The sequence below is a fragment of the Camelina sativa genome, chromosome 17, assembly GCF_030686135.1.
Source record: "Camelina sativa cultivar CO46 ecotype springtype chromosome 17, ASM3068613v1".
In the NCBI taxonomy this organism is placed as follows: domain Eukaryota; kingdom Viridiplantae; phylum Streptophyta; class Magnoliopsida; order Brassicales; family Brassicaceae; genus Camelina; species Camelina sativa.
The window spans coordinates 22,035,740-22,053,593 of NC_141896.1; the positions used below are offsets into that span (position 1 = coordinate 22,035,740).

The 17,854-nt window shown below is 34.5% G+C and overlaps 3 protein-coding genes and 1 pseudogene across 5 annotated transcripts; 1 reads left to right on the top strand and 3 right to left on the bottom strand.

Moving 5' to 3' along the window:
* Positions 1–1,514: 1,514 nt before the first annotated feature.
* LOC104757794 (ATP-dependent DNA helicase Q-like 2) lies at positions 1,515–7,280 on the top strand. 3 transcript variants are annotated; one of them, XR_015587177.1, is made up of 20 exons: positions 1,515–2,354; positions 2,614–2,840; positions 2,928–3,074; positions 3,191–3,406; positions 3,534–3,638; positions 3,771–3,875; positions 3,965–4,087; positions 4,252–4,340; positions 4,492–4,528; positions 4,616–4,649; positions 4,824–4,872; positions 4,947–5,024; positions 5,125–5,190; positions 5,466–5,532; positions 5,635–5,688; positions 5,870–5,977; positions 6,061–6,125; positions 6,319–6,397; positions 6,652–6,854; positions 6,944–7,280. XR_015587177.1 is itself a non-coding variant. In XM_010480584.3 (20 exons), the coding sequence occupies exons 1-20, from the start codon at positions 2,291–2,293 to the stop codon at positions 7,145–7,147; spliced, it is 2,124 nt and encodes a 707-aa protein (XP_010478886.1). In that variant the 5' UTR covers positions 1,515–2,290; the 3' UTR covers positions 7,148–7,280. The 3 variants fall into 3 exon arrangements, 2 of the variants coding, with proteins under 2 accessions (XP_010478886.1, XP_087352129.1); XM_010480584.3 differs by having other exon boundaries at positions 4,820–4,872; XM_087496003.1 differs by lacking the exons at positions 1,515–2,354; positions 2,614–2,840; positions 2,928–3,074; ... (1 more) ...; positions 3,534–3,638; positions 3,771–3,875 and having other exon boundaries at positions 3,971–4,087; positions 4,218–4,340; positions 4,820–4,872.
* Positions 7,281–7,488: 208 nt separating this feature from the next.
* On the bottom strand, positions 7,489–8,745 carry LOC109129832 (MATH domain and coiled-coil domain-containing protein At1g31390-like). The gene is made up of 4 exons (XM_019238693.1): positions 8,639–8,745; positions 8,381–8,547; positions 7,979–8,205; positions 7,489–7,818 (listed from the first exon to the last, which is right to left on the bottom strand). Exons 1-4 carry the CDS (start codon positions 8,743–8,745, stop codon positions 7,489–7,491), a joined length of 831 nt encoding a protein of 276 aa, XP_019094238.1.
* Positions 8,746–9,302: 557 nt separating this feature from the next.
* LOC109129851 (TRAF-like family protein) lies at positions 9,303–9,946 on the bottom strand. Its single transcript, XM_019238808.2, has 2 exons — positions 9,725–9,946; positions 9,303–9,632 (listed from the first exon to the last, which is right to left on the bottom strand). The coding sequence occupies exons 1-2, from the start codon at positions 9,929–9,931 to the stop codon at positions 9,303–9,305; spliced, it is 537 nt and encodes a 178-aa protein (XP_019094353.2). The 5' UTR covers positions 9,932–9,946.
* Positions 9,947–10,987: 1,041 nt separating this feature from the next.
* Positions 10,988–16,852, bottom strand: LOC109129928 (MATH domain and coiled-coil domain-containing protein At1g31400-like; annotated as a pseudogene).
* Between the last annotated feature and the right edge of the window lie 1,002 nt (positions 16,853–17,854).

Below are 17,854 nucleotides of genomic sequence, written 5' to 3' on the forward strand. Positions count from 1 at the left end.
CAGACCCTAAGACAATACATAAAAGTTTCCACATTACTTATTACTCAATTCAAGTATGTTTATTTATAGTACTAGGTTTTTACCCGCGGGACACCGCGGAACTAAATTAAAAATTATTGTATTTTAAATAATAATTTTTAATTTATTTAGTTTTCAAATTCTCAAATAATTAACTTTTATCTAATTAATTTATAATTTTGTTTATATTGTTTTTTTATCCTTCTTACGTTTTATACAGTTTATAACCTAATTACATTAAATTTGTTATTAGATCGAATATAAAATTTTAACACTTAGTTTTGTATTCTGTAATTAAAAGGAGGTAATATATGCCTATATGGTATGTTAGTGTATATTTTTATGTGTATAATTTTTTTTTTGTAATATTAAGAATGTGTTGTAGTATGTGTGTAATATTTTGTAGATTATATACTATATAATTTATAAGTTAATTTTACAAACTATAACTACAAATCTATAGTATATAAAATAAACTAATAGTTTTAGTATTAGTTCTATAATCCAAACCCTTCTTGCTAGGCGGATCACGCAACATATTCATAGATTTTTAATCCACAAAAACTCATCATAAGAAACCTGTGAAAGTAATATATAGTATGTGAGGCTAAAAGTCACTTTTTATCAAATCAATTTTTCAAATTTTTAAAGAACAATACCTCTTCACTCACCTATTTATAAAATAAGGAAATAAAATCTGTATACATTTACAATTATGTTTTTTACCTTTTAAAACACTTAGTTTCTATAAAAAAATCAAATATAAGTAGAATTAATTTGTTTATTAAATTAATTATTTAATACCAATAGTATGCATGTAAATAAGTATGAACTTCAGGATTTATTTCATAAATGTCTCCAAAAATGTATATATAGATATGCTATTTATAATAAAAAAAATTAATTAAAAAATCAACAGTAAATCTAAAGAAATCGCAGTATGTTTTTTTACAGATCTAGAGGTGAATCAAAATTTGTTCTTGTTTTGTCTTAAGTTATCTAAGTTTTACTAAAGAGATTTTGATATTACTTTTGGTTTTGGGATTCATATCTCTAGCAAAATTAAGTTCGGTTACCAAGAAAGTGAGCCAAAACAATGGTTAGACCGCTAATGGTTATGAGAGAACTTCATACCCTGCACAGGTACCAGAGGGAGATCCAACCGAAGCAATTCTGTTGGGCGGATTTGATAAAGACTCTGAAACATGGTTTTCATCAGTGCAATCATATTATCCATCCAGGAATATTGTAAGGCTCATAGTTCAACAGGTTGTATCCGTTCAAATGCTTTAGTGGTAAAATTGGATGATGAAATTTACGTCTTTGGAAGTGATGATGGTTGTCGTGGCTGGACCAACACATGTATGCCCTCTCTTTTCTCTCTCTTTTTTTTTTTTTTTTCTCTCAAAATGTGTTAACTATTAGTGCATTAGACCCTGTATAAGGCTCATTATATAAACTTTTTAGATTATCTTAACAAACATCCAAAACGAAATATGGTTAGCAAAAGCATCCTCCTGTGATTTTCAGCAAATTAAATCCTTCTTTTATGTTTTTTCCCCCAATCTTGACACTAAAATGTGAAGATAACAAGAAAGAGATTATTGGAACTCTTTCTCTCGTACTTAAACAGCACAACTGAAAGGTTTGATCCTAGAGAGCACTCCTGGATGAATATTGCATCGATGAAGTCAAGAAGAGGCTGACATTCTTTGCACTTCATGCTCTAGTTCATCACTGACCTCACTCACTCCTCTTCTTTCTTTAAAAATCATAAAAAATAGTAATATAGAACATCAATATTTTCTCATTTATACATGCGTGAATCCATGGGAAATGGATCAAGACCAGCTTCAACCATGGTTCCAAATTTGGAAGTTTTATTTATTTTTATAATTGAAAAAAAATACAAAACTAAAATTGTAATTCCAAAACTTTAGAGTTGGTTCCAAAACCTCTACATTTAGAATTAACTCAATTTTTTTGTTAGATATTTTGATTTAGAAAAGTTGATTTATAACCTTTAAAAATCATTAATAGAGAATTAGAGATGGTCTATGCCTATGGGTTCAAAAGTCAAAACTTATGATATTAAAAACAAAAAAAAAGGTGGTATGATAAATTAAGCCAACGCCAATAAACCCATTTAGATGATTGTAGCCCAATTTAGGCCCAATATATTGGCTTCACTTTCCATCGTTTCCGAGTTACGGGAGTGTCGCCGACGACGAAAGGGTAAACACACCGCCGTTGATCCTGCCGGTGTTATTCAATGGAAAGCGAAGCGATTCAGGAAGAGCTTCAGAATTTAGACGTCGAGTTAAAGGATGTTCAAGGTTTACCTTTTTCTTCTTTTTCACTCGTTCCTGTTTTTGTGTTTTTTTGTCCTTCGAATTCGCGTTTTGGGTTTCTCAGGTTGCTTCTGGTATATAAGTAACCTACAAAAACATTCAAATTCACTATTTTTGTCTTCTTTATATGAAATACATTGAGGTTTTTAGGTTAATTTACGAGTTCATAGCCATAAGAACTTGGATTATGTCTTAGTGAAAGTTTCAGTTTTTGAATTTCGTGTTGATTGAAACCGGTTTACAGGTCAGATAAGTGCTTTGATTGAGCATCAAGATAGGTTATACGAGAGGAAGTCTGAGTTAAAGACACTGTTAAAAGCACTAGCAGCATCAGAAAGCCCTGTTGCGTCATCATCTGGTGGCTCTACTGTTATAGAGAATTGGTCTGAGGCGTTCGAGTGGGATTCTCGTGCTGATGATGTTAGGTTTAACACTTTTGGTATATCCGAGTATAGGGCTAACCAGAAGGAAGTAAGTGTCTTTCTGCATTTTCGGTATATACTATGATGTTATCTGTTTTCATTTGTTGATTCTTATGACAGTCCGCGTTATGATTAGATTATTAACGCTATAATGTTGGGAAGAGATGTACTGGTGATCATGGCAGCAGGTGGTGGGAAGAGTCTTTGCTATCAACTTCCCGCTATACTTCGTGGTGGTACAACTCTTGTTGTCAGTCCTTTACTTTCACTCATTCAGGATCAGGTTAGTATTTGACTTAAGGAAATTGTTTTTGTAGGTCCACTTCATGAAACAGCTCTCATCTTTAGATATTCTTTGTTTATGTGTGTTGAGATCAATTATGGTTTACGATTGTCCAGGTTATGGGTTTGGCTGCTCTAGGAATTTCAGCATACATGCTGACCTCTACTTCTGGCAAGGAAAATGAGAAATTTGTGTACAAAGCACTTGAAAAGGGTGAAGATGACCTCAAGATACTTTATGTAACACCGGAAAAGGTATCAAAGAGCAAAAGGTTCATGTCGAAGCTTGAAAAGTGTCATAATGCTGGTCGCCTCTCTCTTATATCAATTGATGTAAGTGTCTCCTGGTTTTAGTTTCTTACTCAGATTCTAGCTTTCTTTTATTTGGACATACCACACTCTAAGCAAAAAAAAAACTACTCTCTGAGTGTTCAATTTCCAATGTTTGGTTCGTTTGCAGGAGGCTCATTGTTGTAGTCAGTGGGGTCATGATTTTCGCCCTGATTACAAGAACTTAAGCATTCTAAAAACCCAGTTTCCTAAAGTTCCCATGGTGGCTTTAACTGTATGTTTTTGTTTTCATCTATTTCATGCTGTATTCGCCCACTTTTTTGGGATTAAATCAGTCAACACTAGGGAGCTTGCTCTTGTGCTAATCAGAAAATGACCAATAATTATATTTATGTCTATATTGCAGGCAACTGCTACACAGAAGATCCAAAATGATCTGATCGAAATGCTGCATATTCCTAAATGCGTCAAATTTGTTAGCAGTGTTAACAGGCCAAATCTCTTTTACTCGGTACTCATAGTAATGAATTTTATTAATTTATATCTCTCGTTCTGTAGATAATATGTTGGGGTGGACATGAGCAGTGAATTATCTTGCAGGTGCGAGAAAAATCGGCAGTTGGTAAAGTAGTGGTTGATGAAATTGCAGATTTCATACGGGAATCATACTCTAACAATGAATCTGGAATAGTCTACTGCTTCTCACGGAAGGAATGTGAACAGGTTTGTAATAAAAATTCACACATCATCATATGTACTCAAGTTACCATTATATTCTTCTTTTGCAACTTTCATTTCTGAATTCTGACCATTAATATTGTTCTATATTGAACCTTGGATCGGGGAAGAAAAGCTTACATATTTTGTCTTCCACGCAATGTTGATAGATTGCAAGTGATTTACGAGAGAGAGGTATTTCTGCTGATTATTACCACGCTGATATGGATGTAAATATGCGCGAAAAAGTTCATATGCGGTAAGCTAATATTTCTTAAAACGTGTGGTACTTAACTTGAACCTGAGATTCAAAGTCCAACTCTGATGCAGCTCGACCATGCTCTTAAAATCAAGTTATTAATGTGCAGTTTGCAGCACTGACTGACTATTTTGTTGTGTCACGTTGACAGATGGAGCAAGAACAAGTTGCAGGTCATTGTTGGAACAGTACGTATATTCTCCGTTATCATTCTGGTATTTAGTGGTACAGTGATCTGCAATAGTGAACTCTAATTAGTATTTATCGTTTTGCAGGTTGCCTTTGGCATGGGAATCAACAAGCCTGATGGTTAGTGCAGATTTCTTCCTCTTGCAAGTTATTATCCCTTCAGCTATATATTACCAGTAGCTGCTGATTCTTAAAATCATATACAAGTTTCTAAAAACTACCATCCCTTGCATTTTATTTATCACCATTCTTACTATCTTCTCCAACTGATACATGAGACATTGTTGTAGTCAGGTTTGTCATCCACCACAGTTTGAGCAAATCGATGGAGACTTACTACCAGGTTCCAGTCTCTTGTTCACTAAAACTCGATGTAGTTATAAGGTTGCCTCTTATCACCTAACCACCATAATGTAGGAGAGTGGCCGTGCCGGTCGTGATGGCCTCCCATCTGAATGCATCCTCTTTTTTCGCTCGGCTGATGTTCCCAGGCAGGTGAGCTCCAAATTTTACTCTACCCTGCTAATATTTGCTGTATATATCTATATATTTCTGAAATTTCATTGATGCTTTCTTCCTCTTCCCTCCCAAACAGAGTTCCATGGTCTTCTACGAGTATTCTGGTCTGAAGAATCTCTATGATATAGTAAGATATTGTCAGGTAAGCTGTTTCATTTGCTCTTTCCTGAAGAGCGCATCATTGTTATTACACCTGTATATATCTGGAGCAAACTGTGGCAATCAGCACTTTTGTATTGGCTAAAGGCACCAACTTCCAAGAGAGTTATGTACTTTGCTCAGCCTGCGTTAGAGTGACCAAATTACTTTCTTTTGTTTACTCTTTTATCTTGTCTAGCATTAAAGATCATGATCATGAAATGTTCTAATTTGTACGCTATCTTATGAACCATAATTTCTGAGATTCCATTTTTGCAGTCTAAAACCAAATGCCGTCGAAGTGCTTTTTTCCGTCATTTTGGGGAGCCATCACAAGATTGCGATGGTATTCTTGTTTACAGTTTTCTATTACTGATAGATTTTCTACTAGGTTCCCTGATTTTAGATTTTCTGATGTGCTGATCCTTATTCTACTACATTTGGTAAGGAATGTGTGACAACTGTGCCTTGTCAAGTGAGCTTAAGGAAGTTGACGTATCGGGTATGTCCCTACTTTTGCTTGTTGTTTCTCTGAAATACATTCTTGTGCAACTGTTTGAAGTCAGCTTATAACTTATTTTGTTTCAAGGACTATTAGCTCAGTTGCAATTTCTCAACAACTATCAGCCGTATCACGGTCGATAATGTAATCATGTTTTTTTCGGTGTCATGAATTTTTGCAGACCTAGCTAAGCTCGTGGTTTCTATGGTGCAAGAAACGCAAGCCAAGGATCAAAGAGTGACGATGTTACAGCTGGGTGACAAACTCAGAAATAAGCACAAGGATCTAAGTTAGTCTCGTTTTTGTCATTATTAGTTTGAGCTGCATTCAGTTTTTGTTGTTGTTGATTTTACACTCTGTGGTGAAACCTAGGTGCTGAGTTAAAGAGAGACGAGATAGAACATCTTGTGATAAAACTGATTGTTGACTCGGTATTGGTAAGATCATTGTCTATGTTTATGTTTTTGAGTCAGATTTTTATATCGACACTTGATAACCTAGCTCAATTAGTATTTAGCAATGCTTTGAAATATCTTTATAGTTCTCTGTCAAATTGTAATATCGACACCTGATAACTTGTGACATTCGTTTCTTTAGGCCGCAATTGAGTTTTGGTTTTTTTCTGTGCAGAAAGAAGAATTCCAGCACACACCATACTCGACAAACGCTTATGTAACAATGGGACCGTTGGCCAACCAACTGTTGCAAGGTAAGGAATAAGGCTTCAGAATCAGCAAAAGCCGGTTTTTTTCGTTTCAAGTGTTAGCCACTCAGCTAGTTGAACCAATAGAAGTCACAGAAGTAGAAAATGTTTGAAGCATCATGTAGTTTTCTAGCGAGTATAGATGACATTCGTGATTCGACACATCTCATTTCCTTTTGAAACTGTTTTGGCTTGCTCGGGATACTTTCTAGGAGTTGGAACTTTCATAACAAAAAACCTGTCCTTATATTGTGGAACAGGAAGAAAGACGATCAAAATGGAAACCTCAAGCAAACAAATCAAGAAATCGAAAAGAAGTATTTCATTTTCCGGGTTAGAACTTAAGCTTGACGAGCTACGGAAGGAGATATCCGCAGCTGATGGAAACATACTCCCTCACACGGTCCTCTCAACCCAGCAGATTGGCTCGATAAGTTCCCAGAAACCAGATTCATTACAAGAGGTGAGTTTGCGTCGATAAATTTTGCGTTTCATTCCTTTTATTTCACGTTTGATAGCTTGCCGTTAAAGCTTAATTGGTTTGATTTGCAGTTGGAGAAAATTATAGGAAAGTTAAAGACAGAAAAGTATGGAGATAGGATTCTAGAAGAAGTGATGAGACACGATGTAGTCTCTGAAGACATTGTTGAAGATCCAACAAAGGAAGGGGCATGTGAAAGCAGATCAAGAAAGAGAGCTAAGACACAGAAGGATGTTGTTTTGGTAGACAGCAGCGATGAAGATGAAGAAGCTTGATGAATCAAATATCTTCTTATCCAATCATCGCTGCTCTTCTTTTAGTTCTTCTCTGTTAAAGGTTCCAAATTTACACTAATCTTATGTAAGAAACTAAATGATTCTATAATATATCATAATAGTTAATTACTAACATACTTTGCATAAGCAATTTCACTATCTTTAGTAATCTTTTATAAGTTAGTAATATGCAACATATATAAGCATCAACTGAGACACTAAGATCATAAAAGAAAAATAGTGAAACCACAAATGAAATCAAGTTCCAAACGACAAAAACCAAAACACCAATTAGTTCCAAACTCTTATCAGCATATGACAGTTCAAGTCATCAAACAACATCATCTCAAGAATTCCAGCAGAGCCTCCATGTCTGCGCACTTTTGCTTCATGTCCTTCAACTCTTCCTCAATGTCTCGCGCCCGAGTCTGGCCAACCTCTTTCAGCTCCTTCTCCAACCAATCCAGCTTAAACCCCGCTTTTGCTACATAAGATAGTGTAGAATATGCGTTGACCAGATCATTATTGGAGAGTTTCTTAGGGGACTTGCACATAATCTCAGTCAAGCTTAGTAGGCTATTCAAGTATGTTGTTCTCAGATGTGGGTTCTCTAGACAGAATTTCGATGCAATGTCTGGGTACCAGTTAAAGAGGTTGTTCACAGACTCTACCTGCGAGTGAAACATGGACGAAAAGGGTAAAACCCAAATCAGATACAAGTTTTTCGAGACCTGAAAACCATACAGGCAGCTTCTATATATATATTATATACAAGAAACTGAACTAGTTACTTAGTTAGCAACTCTTTACAATAACGTATTTAAAAAGTACCTGTGAGGGAAGAACTTGAAACCCATTGACATCAACGCTTTCATGAACTAATAAAGTTTCCTCTAACACATCTGATCCGCCAATAACTTCAAGAACACCAACCTCAGCAACAACCTTGACTTCTCCATTCACAAGAAACCCATCATTTATGTCAATAAGTTTGTTAAGGGGAAGCATTGCTGAAAAACCACTAGTAGGCATCTTCTGATCAAACCAATATTCTCCTTCTGTAAAACCACGAAACATATATACTACTTTATTCAAGACAAGAATCGCACAACACATAGATATAGAACCTCACAGCAACACAAGTCCCATGAATCCACAAGTAGAACCATACACCAAGAACTTTACTCTGTCAGCCTTTAGGAAAATAATTTAGCAAAATGTAGAAAGAATCACCTTTATGTTGGGAGATTCTCTCCCAAATTTGGTTTACAACAGTTAAGCGAAATTTGGTGTGCCTTTTCCATCCATTAGGCAAACTATCAGAATCAGGGACATCCAGATACAGAGACAAATAATCATCAACAATGACCCCTTTTCCCTTGGGATAGACGAGAAAACGCCTGCCAGAAAAACAAAACCAGTAAAGCAAGGACAATATCAAGTAAAAACCGAAAATGAGCGTACGAAACATTAGAGAACAAGTTTTCTAACCATTTGGAGCCACCGACTACGAATGGAAGAGAATAGAGTTTCTCAGATTGCAAAGAGGAGAAATTCTTAATTGTCCATGTTATCTTCTTTTCATATTGCTTCTCCATTGATCTTGATGATGACTCTTCACTACCAAACTACCAGCAGAACATGAAGAGAGGCACACACACTTAATTGTCTTAAACAACAATTTTAAAGAAAATTTAAAGACGAAACCAATATAAGAGAGAGTAAGATTACACTACAAACTCGAAGCTTTTACAAGACTTGGCACAATACACACGCACAACAATCTTTATAAGTAGGCCACATAACGTTCGAGAAAACGCATGGTCACTTTGCTTTAAAAACATTTAATAGGGTTTGAATGGGAGTCTTGGCGTCGATTACAAAAACTAGAGGAATGTGAATCGCTTTGGCTCCTCATAGCTCATTGGTGGGCTGATAAGACCAATTATTGTGACACTAAGACATTTTTTTTTAATTCCTTTTCCATCAAGAAACAAAGTGAAATTAAATAAACATAGGGAAACCTCAATGACAGCAAGTCTCTTTGAAATTCACCAAAATTAAAGAGTACTGTAAGACTAAAAACAAAGCGATCAAAACACCAATTAGATCCAAACTTTTCACTGTCTATGACAACTCAAATCATCAAACAACATCATCTTATGGAATCCAACAGAGCCTCTTTGTCAACGCACTTTTGCTTCATGTCCACCAATTCTTCCTCAATCTCTTGCAGCCGAGCCTCAGCAACCTCTTTCAGTTTCTTCTCCAACCAGTCCAACTTAAACCCCGCTTTTGTCACACAAGTTAGTGTAGAGTATGCATTGGCCAGATCAGCATTGGAGAGTTCCTCAGGGGACTGGCACAAGCTCTCGGTCAAGTTTAGTATGCTATTCAAGTATGCTGTTCTCAAATGCGTGCACTTAAGACGGAATTTTGATGCAATGTCAGGGTGGTTTTCAAAAAGACTCTTCACAGATTCTACCTGAAAAAAATCGATGTACAAAGTTAAACCATATATACATGCAGCTTGAATAGTGAGCAACTCTTATGACATGTGTAAAGTACTTAACTTACCTGTGAAGGAAGAACTTGAAACCCATTGACATCGATGCTTTCATTTAGTAATGAAGTTTCCTCTAACACATCTGATTTGCCAACAACTTCAAGAACGCCAACCTCGGCTACAATCTTGACTTCTCCCTTAACCGAAAACCCACCATTTACGTCAAGAAGTTTGGTAAGGGGAAGCATTGCTTGGGAACCATAACTAGGAGTGTTCATATCAAACCAGGGTTGTCCCACTGTAATGGCACGAAACATAGAACATCTGTTTTTTCGGTGTCATGAATTTTTGCAGACCTAGCGAAGCTCGTGGTTACGATGGTGCAAGAAACGCAAGCCAAGGATCAAAGAGTGACGATGTTACAGCTGGGTGACAAACTCAGAAATAAGCACAAGGATCTAAGTTAGTCTCGTTTTTTTTTTTCATTTATTAGTTTGAGCTGCATTATGTTTTTGTTGTTGTTGTTGATTCTAAACTCTGTGGTTAAACCTAGGTGCTGAGTTAAAGAGAGACGAGATAGAACATGTTGTGATAAAACTGATTGTTGACTCGGTATTGGTAAGATCATTGTCTATATTTTGCGTTTTATTCTTTTTATTTCACGTTTGATAGCTTGCCTTTAAAGTTTTATTGGTTTGATTTGCAGTTGGAGAAAATTATAGGAAAATTTAAAACAGAAAAGTATGGAGACAGGATTCTAGAAGAAGTGATGAGACACGATGCAGCCTCTGAACACATTGTTAAAGATCCAACAAAGGAAGGGACATGTGAAAGTAGATCAAGAAAGAGAGCTAAGACACAGAAAGATGTTGTTTTGGTAGAGAGCAGCAATGAAGAAGAAGCTTGATGAATCACTTACTTTCTTATCCAATCATTGCAGTTATTATGAGAATTTTAGTCCTTCTTTGTTAAAGGTTCCAAATTTACACTATTTTTATATAAGAAATTAACCGATTTCTTATCAGAAAAAAATAAGTACTAACATACTCTGCATGAGCAGTAGCATCTTCACATGTGTAAGTCAATAATAATATGTAACATAAGCATGAACTGAGACACTAAGACATTTTTTAATTTTTTTCCATCAAGAAACAAAGCGCAATGAAAGAAACATATTAATTAGCAACAATCACCAGGTTATTAATTTATTAAGCGCAATGAATGACAAGAAGTTTCAAAACAAAAACACCAAATCACCAGGTTAGAGCCAAACTCTCCACTGCCTACAACAATTCAAACCACCAAACAAGATCATCGTAAGAACTCCAGCAAGATCATCGTAAGAACTCCAGCAGAGCCTCCATGTCTGCGTACTTTTGATTCATATCCTTCAACTCTTTCTCAATGTCTGCGCACTTTTGATTCATATCCTTTAACTCTTTCTCAATGTCTCGCTCCCAAGTCTGGACAACCTCTTTCAGCTTCTTGTCCAGCCAATCCAACTTAAACCCTGCTTTTGCCACACAAATTAGTGTAGCATATGCGTTGGCCAGATCAGCATTTGAGAGTTCGTCAGGGGACTGGCACAGGCTCTCAGTAAAGCTTAGTATGCTATTCAAGTATGCTGTTCTCAGATGCGTGCACTTAAGACTGAATTTTGAAGCAATGTCAGGGTGGTTTTTAAAAAGATTGTTCACAGATTCTACCTGAAAAAAATCGATGTACAAAGTAAACCATATATATATATATATATATATATGCAGCTTGAATAGTGAGCAACTCTTATGACATGTGTACAAAAGGTACATAACTTATCTTCATGTTATGCTAGTAGTTTGGTTTGGTTTTCATATTTTGGTTTGGTTTTAGTCCAAAAGGAGAGTTTCAAGAACAAAAAAAAGCTTTCATTAACACCGTTTACTTGACTTATATCAAGTGACTAGATTATGACCCGCGATATATCGTGGGGCAAAATTTTATTTTAATCTTTTGTTAATGTACTCCCTCTGTTTCAAAATATAGGTTGTTTTAACTAAAGCACCCATATTAAGAAGTCTTTACTTTTGACAAGTTCAACCAATTAGAAACAATACTACATAATATAAAATACTAAACTAATCTAAAAGTTGCATAGAAATTTAAAAACATCTTATATATATTGTGAAACAAAAAACTTCTCCAAAACATCTTATATTTTGAAATGGAGGGAATATTATTTTAATATGAATTTTGCTAATATACTATTTTGTTAATTCTAGTAGTAATTTAGTATGTAACCCGCAGTATATCGCACAATAATTTTTTTTTATTATTCAAAATCGTCCGTCAGATATATAACCCGTCATGAAATAACTCGTCAGTGTTCTTTAACTTTTAATATTTTTAAATATTTTTAATTTTAAGTTTAGATATATCAATTCTATATTTTGAACTTCTTAAAAATTTAAAATTTACTATATACGATAAATTTACTATATATGTATGTTGAAGACACAGTTTTTATATTAGTTGAGTAATATATGTCCGTTTAAAAAAATTCAAATCACAATATGTATAGAAAAGATACATTTTTATTAATTTCATGTATCATATGATGATTCACAACAATTAAAAATTAAATTCAAACAAAGATTTATATTAATTTAAATTTGGAATAAATCTTCTAAATATCTATATTAAGTTTTAAACATTATATCTTATTATATAAAGTTTGATGTCAAAATTACTAATTAACAAGATCATGACATTTGTCAATTATATTATTCAGATGTTGACACATGTCAAATCTAAATTTATTAAAATTTTAAAAATAAAAATGTAAAAATTCAAAATCTACCGTAAAATTTTTTTATATAAAAGTAAAATAGAGAAAGTGAGGAAAAAACAAAAGAAAATATCATTGGTTTTATATAAAAAAATTTGTGACGTTAGAAAAAAAGTTTTTACTTTCATTAGTTGTCGGAGCAAGTCATTTTGAGATAGCAAAAAGACGTGAACATGTTCTGTCCACACAGAAGGAGGGCAGAACCGAGGTTCTCTCTATGGTGTAGAAGGTTGGACACAAGGTTATCTCTCCAAAGAAGTAAGGTGGAGGAGGTTTGACGCAAGGTTATCTCCCCAAGTGAGGAAGGTGGGGCCAAGGTTCTCTCCATGGTGGAAGAGGTTGGACGCAAGGTTCTCTCCATAAGAGATGAGGGAGGAGCCGATGTTTTTTCCATGGTGGTCATACACTATTGTGATGATACATCATTGATTATAATTAGTATATTATGTAATATATTTTTTATACGAAATATTTTTTGAGGCACAATTTTAGTAATTAAAAAACTATGCAGAAGTGAAAGTAAAATAGTTGTTTTAATGTGTTTATACAAATATTTTATAGGTGGATGAATATATATGTAACATATAGTATATTTAAGTGTAAAAACAAATTAATGGTAACATACATAAAAGATTTGTAAATAAATATAAATCAGTGTATTATAACAAAAATACAATTTATAAATAACATACAACAAATTTTAATATAATATAAAATCATAGATTTACATGTTTATATATTATAGCAAATTCACATTTAGGGGTAAATTTTAATATAACAAATGAAATTATTTTTATTATCTCATCTAACTGTTTAGATTTGTTAATGATCTTAAAAGTTGCAATATTTTGATCCAACAATTGTGTTTCTTCGTCGTACTCCCAACTTTCAATGTTCACATTTGTTAGTTTTCACACATTTTTGTTTCACACCTTTTTGTTTATATATATATATATATATATATATTTTTTTATATTTATGGACCTTGAAAAGAGTTTTTTTGTTATTTGACTATTGTTTAATACCTCTAAATTTAAAAATTCTGAGTATTATTTTCTTTCAATTTATTATCGACATTAATTCACTCATCTTTGTTAAAAAATTTAGATTGTTTTATTTATTGATTCATTAATCTAACTTTTGTTTAATGTCGTTTTCCATCTAATTGTATTGATCATCTCTTTCAAGTACTAATTTAGGTAATTAATGGTGATTTCTAATTTTTCATAAATTTATATTTTTAGTCAATTTGGTTGGTTGCAGTTGCAGCTATGAGCTCTTTCTTCCTCATTCTCTTATTATTTTTTTATAAATTTCGATAGAATAATATTTCAAATTTTATGCTATGTGAATATCTTTTAAAATTGATTATCTGAGTATGATTCAGTAAACCTAAATTTATATATCTTTAATATTATTCTCTTATTGTCACTGAATCAATTTTTCATTTTCATATATAACAAATATTTTATTTAACTAATTGGTTAATTCATCTTAGTCATTATTTATGACTTTTATATTATACATTTAAAAATTACCAAAAAAAATTCACTCGAAATGTGAAATTAACAATGTTAATCATTTCAAGTTTTCACTTTCCCGTGCGGTAACGCACGGGCCGACATCCTAGTATTTAATAATATTAAATGCTCAGACTTTCCAAAACAGATTTAAATGGTAAAAAACTGTTGTAAAAAATACTAGTATAGATTTTCTAGTTTTCGTTATTTTTTTCCTCCCACCAAGTCTGATATAATTGTGGTTTACCTCGTGGATCACATCACATAACCAACTTTTTTATTTTACCTCAAAAAATACCATATTTTATTACTCATGTTCGAATAGGTTGGTTTCAACAGCCAACCACTCCGGAACCTGATAGTCTACATGGGAAAAGAGTTCACCTCGTGCCCGAGCGCCCTTTGCAAGGCGGTCTGCACGGATGTTTACAGCTCTAGGAATATGTGAAATTGTAAACACTGAAAACTTATCTCTTAAACTAAAGAAAGTATCTAACTCCGTGGAAAAATTAGGCCATTCCTCAAACTCCTCAATTACTTTTGGGATACTCGCACAATCTGTCTCAAAATGAACTGACACTAATCCCAGCTGAAGAACAGATTCCATCGCCCATATTAGAGCTGCTAGCTCCGCATGAAGCACCGAAAGGAACTTCCTTGTGCATTTTAACCCGAAATGAGGGCCGGCACTGAGTAAAACAAAACCCACACCCGAGAAACGATCACTTTCATCCCAGGACGCATCTATTTGGCACTTAGTTTCGCCCAAGCACACCTCTTCTCCATCTGCCACATCCTCATAACTGACCTCCGATTCTTCATAAGCTTCCACTATCTGCGCCATCTTCCAAGCCATAGCCTCTGAGGAGGCGAGTTCGAGGGTATCCAGAGGGGTAATATCTTTACCATTAAACATCTTCTCATTTCTCGCCTTCCATAGATACCAAAGACCCAGGGAAAAATCGCTAGCTGTTCATCTGACACTCCTTGTTCTTTTGCTCGCCATAGTAGATGGTCTATATTTGTAAATAGAGAGGAACACGGGAACAAGCCCGGAGGGGAAGGGATGGAACAAAGAGCCCATACCTGTAACGCCGGAGGGCACTCAAAAAGAAGGTGGTTAATCGACTCCTCCTCTCCACATCTGGGACACGACTTGTCAGTCCCGCAATGTCTCTCCGCTAGCCTTCCATTCGCTGCCAGTGCTCCCGATAGTACCTGCCAGAGGAAATGTTTAATCTTTCTTGATGTTTTAACCTTCCAGACCTGCTTCTTCAGTGGTGTAATGCTTGTCTGATCTGATAGTGGCCAATCTGATATATATTCATTTTATATATCACCTAGGCAGGGTCTCTTCGTTTTAAAAGCACCTTGTAGGTTTTGAATGGGAACCGTGTTGATTACGGAAACTTGAGGAATGTAAAACGCCCCTCACAGCTCTTAGGTTTGGCTAATTGGACTAATTATTGATGCGGCTGCATCTATTAAAAGAAAGTGCATTAATAAAAGAAAGATAGGGAAACCCTCAATGACAATTTAATAAGCCTCTTGATCTTCTTCTCCAAGATTAAGAGGACATTGTTTTTTAAAAACTAAAACACACAAATTAGATCCAAACTCTTAACGGGCTAAACTCGACTCAAGTCATCCTCATCGTCAAAACTCTAGCATAAACTCTTCCTTCAAGTCCTTTAATTCCTTCAACTCTTTCTCATGTTGTTGCAGCCGAGTCTTACCAACCTCTTTCAGTTTCTTCTCCAACCAATCCAACTTAATATAGATATTTAGAAGGTAGGGTACAATATGCATTGGCGAGATCAAGATTGGAGAGTTTCTGAGGGGACTGGTATAGAATCTCAGTCGGATTAGTAGCACATTGATTCAAGTATGTGGTTCTCTAGACGGAATTTTGATGCAATGTCTGGGTGCTTTTCAAAGAGATTGTTCACAGTTTCCACCTGCAAGTATCAGATAGGAATTTTTGCAGACCTGAAAACAGACCCACAAACCTGGATATATACATGCAAGAATCTGAACTATAGAGACTGACTCTTACAATTTGTTTTTTGTTTGAAAAACATTTTCTATGTACCTGTGAGGGAAGAACTTGAAATCCATTGACGTTGATGCTTTCATTAACTAATGAAGTTTCCTCTAACACATCTGATTTGCCATGAACTTCAAGAACACCAACCTCGGCTACAATCTTGACTTCTCCGTTCATTAAAAACCCATTAGCAAGTTTGGTAAGGGGAAGCATTGATGGGTAACCTATGCTGGCAGACTTTTCATCAAACCACTTTTGTGATACTGTAAAGTCACGAAGCATAAAGCTTTAGTCTAAACAGGAATTGCACAACTCATAACTAAAATCTCGCAGCTACATAAAGTACCATGCCAAGTATAACACAAAATATGAACTTTCCTTTGTCTGCCTTATAAAAACAATCTAGCGAGAGTGTGTCCAGAGATTCGTCACCTCTATGCTTGAAGAGTTTCTCTGAAATTTGATTAACAACAGTTAGGCGATATCTTGCGTGTCTTTTCCATCCACAAGGCAACGATTTAGAATCAGCAACATCCAGAAACAGAGACAAACATTTATTAATACTATGCCAATTATCCTTGGGATAGGCCAGAAGACGCCTGCATGCAAAAACCAAAACAAATAAAGCAAAAAGGACAAATACCACGTAAACGGTAAACCTATGATAGACGAAAACAATAGAAAAAACAAGTTTTCTTACCATTTGGAGGTCACCAACTACGAATTGATCAGAATAAATTTTCTCAGATTGTAAAGAAGAGAAATTCTTAAACGTCCATGTGATCTTCTCTTCATATTGTTTTTCCATTGTTCTTGATGACGATTAGGTTTTTTCCTAAAACCCTGAGTGGTTCACAACCAAATGTGGGTAAAACACATTTGGCAGCACTTCACAAATCCATCACCAAAGACAAAGACGTAAAGAAATGAACATACATTTAATAAACTAAAAAGATTCAGATATATGAATGCCATAATCAAATAACCGTAACACAAAATTATATGAAAAAGACAACCGAAGAAACAAAAAAAACAACCCGAACTTTATAAAATTACAGCAAGATAAACAAGAAAATTAATTTTCCCCAAAGCACAACTCACATCGAATCGAAAAAATCACTCACAGGACAAACGGGAAAAACAATTACAACAAATAACACAAAACAACTCACAACTTAATTAGGGAACCTAAAGAAGCCAACATATTTTCATATAAACAAATTTGCAACCCAATTGACATTCACCTTTAACAAAATCAACAAGGGATAATCAAATATTCCCAACAGATGCGAAGCGAGCAAGGAATCAACCAAATACGTAAACCCCCCAAAAAAAAATCAAGAGAAAACGATTACGATAGGAATGACTGAAAAAACGATTACGAGCATCAAAGACATAAGTTCAATCCTCAAACAGACCTCTAGATCGGAAAATTGCTCTTCTCCTATCCGTTCACAAGGACATCGGATTTTGAAAAAGATCAAATCAATTTCAACTCAATAACATACAAATAATGGCCCAATAAACCCACAAATTATAAGCCTTACAAAGAAATTGAGCCCGAATGAAACAAACAAAAAATAGCCTAGAAAAGAGGAATGTAAGTTATTTATTTTATTTATTTTTCTTAATAAAATCTACAATATTTTTCACTCCAAAAACTAAAACATTGACAAAAAAATTACTCCAACAGTTTACAAAATACATATGAAAATATTAAATAACAATTCAACCACAAAATGGAAAATAATAATAAATTAATGACAACTAACAGCTACAACAAAACAACAACTTCAACTAAACAATGTTA

Bases quoted from the DNA above. Each gene is read 5' to 3' on its own strand.
- LOC104757794 (XM_010480584.3), top strand. From the start codon at position 2,291: ATGGAAAGCGAAGCGATTCAGGAAGAGCTTCAGAATTTAGACGTCGAG. The intron at 3,876-3,964 runs GTACTCATAGTA...ATTATCTTGCAG, and splicing joins GGCCAAATCTCTTTTACTCG to GTGCGAGAAAAATCGGCAGT. The intron at 6,398-6,651 runs GTAAGGAATAAG...ATTGTGGAACAG, and splicing joins GGCCAACCAACTGTTGCAAG to GAAGAAAGACGATCAAAATG.
- LOC109129832 (XM_019238693.1), bottom strand. From the start codon at position 8,745: ATGGAGAAGCAATATGAAAAGAAGATAACATGGACAATTAAGAATTTC. The intron at 8,548-8,638 runs GTTAGAAAACTT...TTTTTCTGGCAG, and splicing joins GTAGTCGGTGGCTCCAAATG to GCGTTTTCTCGTCTATCCCA. The intron at 8,206-8,380 runs GTGATTCTTTCT...GTGGTTTTACAG, and splicing joins GAGAATCTCCCAACATAAAG to AAGGAGAATATTGGTTTGAT.
- LOC109129851 (XM_019238808.2), bottom strand. From the start codon at position 9,931: ATGAACACTCCTAGTTATGGTTCCCAAGCAATGCTTCCCCTTACCAAA. The intron at 9,633-9,724 runs GTAAGTTAAGTA...GATTTTTTTCAG, and splicing joins TTCAAGTTCTTCCTTCACAG to GTAGAATCTGTGAAGAGTCT.